Raw genomic sequence first — 10487 nt, 5'->3', positions numbered from 1 at the left:
AACAGGGCCGTTTTGTAATAGGTAGGGTGGTTTAATGATTAGCCGGATTGTCATGTTGCGATAAGTACGTTTTTCAATAAGGCGGCCCACGTTAAGCCGCATCGTATTTATTTATACTTTAAAAATTAATAATAATAATAATATTTTAATATAAAGCGCGGGTCTCCCGTACAAAAAAAACACAACTTTTGCCTATTTTTCTTTTGTAATGGTACGGAACCCTTCGTGCGCGAATCCAACTCGCGCTTGGCCGATTATATAGGAATTTAATATATTATGAAAAATCGAATTTTTTGACACTGTTTTTCTACTTAAAAATATACTTAAAGAGCCCTCACTGATTGGTTCACACTCGGTGTTTCCGGCCGGCAACACCGAGTGTGAACCAATCAGTGAGGCCCATTCATTGCAGGACTGCCGTGCAGTCCTGCCGTGAATGGGCCTCTTTACAGTATTATGAAAGTAAGTACGGTATAAGAAAAACCTTACAAGTTATTTGTAAAATAAAAAGTCATCTTCCAAATCCATGTTTATTAATAATATCATCAATAAAACTTTATAAAAATATATTTCATATTGCACCCGTTTGTATGTAACTATTAATTCATAATAATCTACAAATAATAAATATACAATCTTAAAATAAGTATCAATAAAATTTATGTATAAAATTACTATATTATACTCCTTGTAGTAATCAAATTTGATACAACTCACTTTTCACCTAAGTTTTGGCCACTTTTCACCAAGACCATTTTTGAATAAGAATATTATATTTCGCACTTTGCAGGACTTAGCTTTATAAGTGGGGTGAGGGGGTTAACAATACAATAATAATTATAGTAAAAGGCTTACTGTCTATCTTTATCTGTACTAATTACCGTTATTCGTTTAAAACTATAAAAAAGGAGAAGGTTTCTCGATTCGACCATACAGCATATTTTTTAGGTTTATATGCGGATATTTTCGCCGTTTGTGAACCGATCAAAGGTGGTCCTGTTTGAAGTCTTTTTTTTTCAAAATAATTTCTACTATTCTAAAGCAATTCTAAAGCTGCTGAGCGTGCCACGGGACATTATTATTATTATTATTACCGATATTAGTAACAACAATGTCCAAATGCACAACCGGACTCGTCCCGGAGTGCACCAAGTGCATGGGCTGTTTTTACAGTTTGGAGGCCTGTTTCTTGACGACTTTGTTGAGCACCACGTGACCTTCCTCGTAGTAGGGGCTGAAGTGAGCCCGAACCTTGTCGTACCACGCTCTGACGACATCGTACTTGTCGAACGGATCGAATCCCGCCATTCCTGTCAACAGTTTAATAATAATTAATAGTTTGAAAAAAAAAACCTATTAAAGCATTAATATTAATGCTTCAACTCCCAAGCGGTCGATATCGACCGCGACAGCAATAGATTTCCAGGAATCCACGATCGAGGGATAAATGTTAAATGACTAGTCTAAAGTTACTGCAGTGCATCCGGGATGTTTGCCGATGCAGGAGTTGACGATTTCTATGCAATTATGCGCAAAAAAGTAGCGTCAGTGGTGCATAGAGTTCGAGAGAGCCGGAATAGCGGAGAGAATTGACTCTTCTCTCCTTCGCAGACTCACTGAGCTACATGTCAGGGTAGCAAGATGAGCTGCATCATAATTGTTATTATAATTAGATTGTTAATATCAATGATATTCTACTTATGCAGATATGTTACGTCCATACTATTTTCCGGCTTAAATCTCTTCCGAACAATTTTCAAATTCAAAATTGCAAACATTGACAAATTTGACAGATAAGTGAAACAAAAGATACGAAAAACCATTTACATAAAAGAGTTGGAAAAAATAATTGAAATTTGAAAATGTAAATAATCGAGGTATTTATTTCAATCAAGACATGTGGTAAGAGATTCCATGTGTTTTGTTTACTTTCGAGTCATAATTGGTACATTTTCGATACACGCACGACGTCATTTTCAATTTATTTAGGTAAGACAAGACGCGGCACGTTCGTGACTGCGCTCGATGCAGACTAAACAATAGACGGCCCAATTGGGCCGTATTTGAATCTTCACAACGCGCGCGGTAGTAACATATCTGCTTTGAGTTTTTCATCATTGGTTAATTTAATTAGATTGTAACAAAACATTTCTTAATATGGACTTTTTTGTCTGATATATTTTTTTAAAGTGTTAAATGAATAGGGATGTATGTATGTAACGGAATCTTTGAACACTAACGCCTCTAGTACACTGACGCTGCAAAACGCGAAATATCAGCGAAACAGGAATAGAGCGAGATGCTATATAACGCATTGACGTGTGGCGAGTGAGACAGCAAATCGGTTCGCCGCTGTTTCGCGTTTGTCAGCGCCGGTGTACAAGAGGCGTAATTACGAGGGCTGCTATTTATGTATCCGGAACTGGCCACTTACAAGAACAATATTTAAAAAGTAATTACAACATTTGAAAATAGAACTCTTTGGTTGAAGAATACATTTTGTTTCATGTGACTGTCAATTATTTTTCCATTGTGGCGTCATTTTGAAAATTGCTTGTCTTCATTTGCCATGGATTTAAGGCGTGAACATTTTCGTGCAATGATTTACTACGATTTTCGGCGTGGGCTAAATCAACAACAGTGCTTTATTCAACTCACCGCAACTTTTGGAGATGAAGCACCATCAAAAACCACTGTTTATCACTGGTACAGTGAGTTTAATCGTGGGCGGTCTATGCTCACGGATGAAAATAAAGAAGGTCGCCCAAAAACAGCTGTTGTCCCACAAAATATAGATGCTGTGCGGGAACTAATAATGCGTGATCGTCATGTTACATATCGCGAGATAGAGGCGTCCTTAGGCATAAGTATGACGAGCATACATAAGATATTACACGAACATTTGGCTGTAAAAAAAATATGTTCGCGTTGGATTCCGCACAACTTGACAATCGATCAAAAACGGGCTCGTGTCGATTGGTGCAAAAAAATGATAAAAAAATACAACCGTGGTACGTCAAAAGCCGTTTATAATATCTACACAGGTGATGAATCTTGGATCTATGCATATGACCCCGAAACTAAACAACAGTCAACGGTGTGGGTGTTCCAAGATGAGCCGAAACCAACAAAAGTTACTCGTGCAAAAAGTACTTTGAAGCAAATGGTCGCCTGTTTTTTTGGAATTAATGGACATGTGGCTACAGTGCCATTAGAGAATCGTAAAACGGTTAATTCTGAATGGTATACGACCATTTGTTTACCAGAAGTCTTTGAAGAAATAAGAAAGGACAACCGACAACGCAGAATCATATTACATCACGACAATGCTAGCTGTCACACCTCAGCTGAAACAACTCAGTTTTTGGAGGGTCGAAAGATCGAATTGACTAGTCATCCGCCGTACAGCCCTGATTTGGCACCTAACGATTTCTTTTTATTTCCATACGCGAAGAACAAATTACGTGGTCAACGTTTTTCGAGCCGCGAAGAGGCTGTTGATGCGTTCAAAATGCACGTTTTGGAGATACCTCAATCAGAATGGAAAAAAGTGCTATGAAAATTGGTTCCAGCGTATGCAAAAGTGTGTCGATCATCGCGGCGAATATTTTGAAAAGCAATAAAACCATATTAAATGATATATGTTTGTTTCTTTTTTTAATTCCGGATACATAAATAGCAGCCCTCGTAATTCGAAACTTTGCATACATATTAAGATTCAATGACAATACAATAATTTGTTAAAATTAAAAAAATATATATTTAAAAAGCGTGTTTTTAGGGTTCCATACCCAAAGGGTAAAAATTATTTATTTACTAAGACTTCGATGTCTGTCTGTCTGTCTCCAGGCTGTATCTCAAGAACTGCTATAGATAGATTTCTGAAATTTTTACAGAATGTGTGTATCTGTTGCCGCTAAAACAACAAATACTAAAAACAAAATAAATTAAATAATTAATGCCGCTATAACATCTGTTGCCGCTATAACAAATACTAAAAACAAAATAAATTAATTAAATACAACAAACATAATTTTTTTGCTATTTTTTGCTCGATTTCAATAATGGCAATAGTAGGCACTTGATATGTCGACAAAATAGTCAATTGTTTTTATAATTTTAATAATTATTAATTAAATTAAAAAAATAAACAATTAAAGGGGGCTCCCATACAAAAAAACAGATTTTTACCTATTTCTGCTCTATAATGGTAAGGAATCCGAGTCCAACTCGCACCTGGCCGATTTTTTAGTTTTTTTACAACTATTAATTAATACTTTTTCGATTTCTTTTGCTAAACTTACTCGGTTGCTCCAGTTCGCAAGCAGCGAACAGATCAGCCACAGTCACCGTGTCACCGGCTACAAACTCCGTACCATTGCCGAGCCATTTCGTGGCGAAAACCTCCAAGGAATTCTCCATGTACCTCTCGTGCTTGGCCACCGTCTTTGGGTCCGCTGGCTTCCCGCTCAATATAGGGTTCAAGTACTGTAAAATAAAGTCACATGTTATATCTTTATACTATAATAGCTTCATGACTATAATACATACATTCCGCTGTCTGTCTCTATCTGTATTTATTATGCAACATTTTATTAATCATTGTTTTTTTAATAATTAAATTCAAGAGGAAGGTTATTATGTATACTTTTTTTTTTCTTCTAATCTGCAATTAGTATTTAACTATAAGCAGGTGAGACGTACTACGCATGGCAGGTAGAGTGCTTCTACCACTGTAGATAGCATTACTCATGGTTTACTATATTATAGTTATTTCATTTAAAAGATGTCCTTCCTTTTCAGGCGCTTGTTATAATTACGGCTGACGAGGCCAGAAGCTAAAGCTTTCGGGTGGACCTCTAGCCTTTTTTTGTATTTTTCTGACGACCTCAGTATTTCTTCTTTTATGGTGGGTATGCCTAGATTTTTATGAACTTCCGTGTTGGTGATGAGCCACGGGGATTTTGAAATCGTTTTTAGTATGATGTTCTGCATTCTTTGTAGGATTGAGATGTTGGAGTTACTCGCACACCCCCATAGTTGAATTCCATACATCCATACACCGGTATGGATTGTTTTATATATTAATGTTTTGTTTTCCAGTGAGAGTCTACTGTTTCTGCCTAAAGCCCAGTTCAGTTGTTTATATTTTATTCTTAACTCCTCTCTCTTGCTTGTGATGTGTTTATTCCAGGTGAGGCGTCTGTCCAAGTGTAATGCTAGATATTTTACACTGTTTTTGTGAGGTAGAATGCTGTTTTCTAGGGAGACAGGCGGACAATCTTTCCTTCGCAGAGTAAAAGTTACGTGCACAGATTTTGTGGTGCTGGCTTTTATTCTCCACTTTTGAAGCCATTTAGTAATGGAGTTGAGACCAAGTTGGAGCCGCTCAGATGCGATAACTGGGTTTTTATTGGTCGCCAGAATAGCTATGTCGTCAGCGTAGGTGGCAGTCTCTACCTCTTCTAGTGTTGGGAGGTCTGATGTGTATAAGTTTGGCCCCAGCACTGAGCCCTGAGGTACCCCTGCCAGTATTTCGTAGAAATCAGAGGTGGAATCAGCTTCTTTCACTTGAAAACACCGGTCTGTTAAATAAGATTTAAGTAGTAGAAAGTAGCTATGTGGTAAATACTGTTTTATTTTACAGAGCAAGCCTTTGTGCCAGACCTTGTCAAATGCCTGTTGAATGTCTAGGAATGCTGAAGAAACATATTCCTTATTTTCTAACGCCTTCCTAATTAGTTGAGCGACCCGGTAAACCTGCTCAGTAGTGGAATGTTTCTGTCTAAAACCAAATTGGTGGTTAGGGATGGTGTTATTTCTTTCCAAAAAGTGCAGAATTCGTTTAGACAGCAGTTTTTCAAAATATATCTTTGAAAGTATAGAGAGAAGGCTAATCGGTCTGTAAGACGATACTTCGTTTGCAGGTTTCCCAGCCTTGTGGATCATCAGTATCTGCGAGATTTTCCAGCAGTATGGGAAGTATTGAACTCTTAGTATTCCATTAAAAAGAGATGTCAAGAATACAATTTGTATGTTGATGTAAGTTGAATTATGTATACTTGGTAATAAAATCATAGATCAAAATAGATACCGCATGTGTATGTATTTCGCGTGCCACATTGGGTTCCAAAACGACGAGCAATGCTCGTCTTTCGAAAGTATTTTCTTTAGTCTGCTATCGGAATTGGACGTCAATCGGAATTTAAAAAATGCCTAAATGCCTAAAAGTGCCGTATTGAGCTGTAGAAATTCAAATAGAAACCTTGATAATGGACATGTTTATCATCGGTATGTCACAGTAAAAAAGTGGCACACTCGTTTTCATACAAATGGAGTGACATGCGGTATGTATCTTGATCCATGTCTGTGGTGTACCACTTGTGAAGCAAATAAAGGTAAATATGAAAAATGTTCACACGTAATAATATTCACACGTAATGTGTAATATAATAATCATACCTACTTTGTATCTGAAGTACAGAGCAAAATATAGTCTCAAGCCAATGTGATGCCATTCCAGGAACTCATCAACTCGAGCTTGCTGTTTCAAATCTCTCGGATACACACTCTCCGTAATCAGGTTTTGATTGGCCAAGTACCGTACTATGGCGATACTGTAAAAAAATAATTTCTTCTCTTTCATATTATCTTTCAATGTAATTATTTTTTTAATATTATCCCAAATTAGGAGATTTGGAAACCAGCCCTGCATTTGGAGACCCCCCCCCCCCCCAGTATGTATGCACTGTGAAAATTGAGCACTGAAAGACCAAAGTTTTTTTTTCACTTGTATGGGCTAGTGCCATAGTAGGCGTCATGAAATTTCCCATACAAAAGTGAAAAATATTTTTATTTATTAAACATTCTTACAACTATCATTACAGACTAATATCCAATTCGATAGCGTAAAAATAGATTAATAATTAAATTAATTCATTTATAACATATGACTGATAGTGTTACTTTTGTGAACTCACTCTAAGGACATATGAATAAGTCCAACTGGTTGTTGACTTTGTTAAGTATTCGGATTTCTTCTACAATGGGCGCGTATTTTTAATAGTAGAACTGCTCGGGAGACCGCCTCCGCCACACATACCTATCGGAAACGTTTAGTGCCAGCCATTGCAGTAAACCCTGATTAATTAATTTACTAATAATTGCTCTTTCAGCACCTCTACTTTAACAGTGAACTCTATACACATTACGCAGTACTCATAGACCAGGGGTCACCAAATGGCAGACCGCAGTCTGCATTTGGACTCGACCCATTGTGTCTGGACCACCGACCAAACATTTTCGAAGATGAACTTCGTTTAATTGCACCAATTTCACTTCAAACTTCAGACAGCTAATTAACAACAAAAATTATCATTTTTCTCATTGCCATGTAAATAAATACCTTTGTAATTTCTGAACTTATCTTTGTTTAAAAAATATTTTTTATAAAATGTGCGGACTGCTAAGGTCATTTCATTCAATAGACCCCGAGCGAAATTAATTGGTGACCCCTGTCATAGACATTACAAAAAACGGGATGTCTCGTCACGTAAGTCATAACGGTGATACTTTTAACTTTATTTAACATGAGTGATAAGTTATCTATGTACCTTTCGGTTAAAATAAAATCATTGTGAGTAATCACAGGCAACTTCTGAAATCTGTTGATTGCTGAAAACTCCTCAGAGAAATGCTCCCCTGAAAATAGAATAGAAAACAGTAAATAAAAACTTTAACAAACGTTTCAATATCTGTTTCGTTTTACTAGTTATTAGATACTTAAGTATTTTCTACTACATGCTTGTCATTTGGTTTACTGCTACTGGGATAACAAAATGATTAAAGTTTTACTCAAAAGAAAGACAATTATGAGGCAGCTGCAATAATTAGCTAACTCAAATAACTCGATAAGAGGATACATACCTGTACGTAAATCAAGATAACGAGGTTCAAAATTGCACTTTGAATATTTTAACAAAATATATAAAGCTCTTGACGGTTGCGACATTAAATCATAATATAATTTTACAGACATTATCGTAAATATTATAAATTATGTGAATTAATTAATATATAACATAAAATTTTCCCATAACTTTTGAGAAAATACAATGTTTTGACTTTTGAATTGTGATAAATAAGTTTTGAAATTTGAACTTTGAACTCATTGCAGAAACTATAGAGGGCGTCGTAATTCGACAGCAGCGACACGATGCGAGTAAAAGAAGTAACTTGTGAGTGACTTTGGCTTCGCATTCTCTTTGACCCCGGCTAGTTTATAAGTGATTTTTTTTATGTTTTAGACTATAAAATGATTTAATACTAACACTCCTAAGTGACCACATGCGGCCGCGAGAAAAACAACAGATTTCCAAGAATCCGCGATCGTAGGATTAAAGTAAAATACTAGATGACGCCCGCAACTCCGTTGCGCCAAAAATCATTTATAGCGCGAGAACCGTACATCTTCCCGGGATAAAAAGTATCCTATGTCCTTTCCCGGGGCTCAAAGTAAACCCATACCAAATTTCAGCAAAATTGGTTTAGCGGTTTGGGCATGAAGCGCTAACAGACAGACACACTTTCGCATTTATAATATTGAGTATGGATACGTTTCTAACCGTAAACAAAGAACGAAAGCGTGAATAAAAATGTATAAAGCTTATCTAGTTATATAAGAAAATATCTGAAAAAGTAATAAGTAGCATCCATCAGCTTAAAAAGTAAAAACTTGATAAATATTGCAATAAAATAATGAAGATGCAAAAATACTAATATAATAATTACTGAAAATACTTGTGGATTAATAAAATAAAACAAGCTCACTAAAATAAATGCTTTTATTTCATTAACCTTCTGCGATTCGCTCGATACCATCTTCACAACTTTTGTCTGTCACTATTTCTAACTAATTTCAGTCTGGACTTCAACTGGACCTCATCAGTGCAAACACCATAATATAAGTATTTTTTAAATAATACACAAAGACTGCACTATAATCTTTTTCCTACATACTATCCTCAGTGATGAATGCCTGGCAGGACTTCTCAAGATTATCCTTACTTTTAATGCAAATTTATGCTAATTAAAATATGAGCGGTGCTTATGTATGTATATCAATTTAGATGGAAGCCAGTTTAGATGTTTACTGAAAGAAGCAACGGTTATAGGTTAGGTTCATATTGTGTTCATCAAAAATGAATTTACGTTTATAATCTACAAAATTCAGTGTTTTCCTTTGGTGTTTTTACGAGTCTACACATAACATTCATGGAACATTTTTAATGTATGTTTTTACCGGCTTTTATCCATTTCTTTCGTTTTTCAATAAGCCAAGGCATGTGAATACTTTTGGCAGAAAAATAGTAAAATTTTACATCGTTCGATTTGCCTTTATTTTTCTTGTATGTATTAGAACATCCGGGAATACAACAATGCACGAAAACACTCAAATTTCTCAAGAAATCTTAAAATTTTCTGTAGCTTGACTAGAGCTTGACAATAAAATTTTCGTAAAAGTTTCGGCTATTCGTCACTAGTGGCAGTGTCATCGCTCTGCACGGTCCCTATAGCTCCTCACGCCTGCGGTGCACTGACCTCTATTATAAAAGTACGCTTGACTGATGATACCTACCCTTTGAAATGACAGCTATTTTTTGTGCCTATTTGAAGCGGAATCAGCTCCCCCATTATTAGGGATAATATGAACTAAATTTGACGTAAAAATGACGTTTGAAAGTCACCATCATGTCGCCATATTGGCGCTGATAGCAGTAGTGGGAGTATTTGGAACTAATACTAGTGATGTACAACTGTCTGGTTCTTCTCGCCGGGTTAGTTCCCGAACCGGTGGTAGGCATCTGTGTAGCCCCGACGTTCAGAGAATATTTGAAAAAATTTATTCTGAATAAAAAATTTTGAGTTTGAGTTTGAGTTTGTCTTTTCTATTATCGATGAAATGTTTCCAGATTCAGATAATGTCGACAAAAATATTAAATTGAATAATACAAACGCTACATATTTGTATTAAAGATTACTGACTTCCTCTCCGTAATTTAGATAGGCGTAATAAATTAATAACGATTTCATACGTAGATAACGTGAAGTAGCATTACTTATCTATAATCCATTTATTTTTAGCAGTTAGCACCACGAAAAATTAAAAACAAAACTGAAGATAAGCTTCTAACGAAAACTTTGTGTTATTGTATTTTCTAATTTCATTTCTAATATTATCAAAGTAGTGCTACAGTGTATCGTATTAAAGCTGAACAAAGCTAAATAAGTGTTCTGTGTGATTAGACCCTAACTAATCTCATCATATTCATAATATATTATAAAGCGGAAGAGTTTGTTTGTTTGAACGCTCTAATCTCAGGAACTGCTGGTCCAATTTGAACAATTATTTCAGTGTTAGATTTATATATTTTATCACGCTGAGACTAATAGGAGCTAAGAAATAGAGGAAAATGTGGAAAAAGCGG

At 35.7% G+C, this 10487-nt stretch overlaps 1 protein-coding gene across 1 annotated transcript; it reads right to left on the bottom strand.

Annotated features, from left to right (window-relative positions):
* Positions 1 to 953: 953 nt before the first annotated feature.
* Positions 954 to 8060, bottom strand: LOC121733430 (glutathione S-transferase theta-1). The gene is made up of 5 exons (XM_042123693.1): positions 7927 to 8060; positions 7614 to 7701; positions 6467 to 6617; positions 4305 to 4488; positions 954 to 1310 (listed from the first exon to the last, which is right to left on the bottom strand). The coding sequence occupies exons 1-5, from the start codon at positions 8036 to 8038 to the stop codon at positions 1168 to 1170; spliced, it is 678 nt and encodes a 225-aa protein (XP_041979627.1). The 5' UTR covers positions 8039 to 8060; the 3' UTR covers positions 954 to 1167.
* Positions 8061 to 10487: the final 2427 nt, after the last annotated feature.

The sequence above is a fragment of the Aricia agestis genome, chromosome 13, assembly GCF_905147365.1.
Source record: "Aricia agestis chromosome 13, ilAriAges1.1, whole genome shotgun sequence".
Taxonomy (NCBI): Eukaryota; Metazoa; Arthropoda; class Insecta; order Lepidoptera; family Lycaenidae; genus Aricia; species Aricia agestis.
Note: the sequence above shows the minus strand (reverse complement) of the source record. Positions and strands in the feature narration are given on the sequence as shown.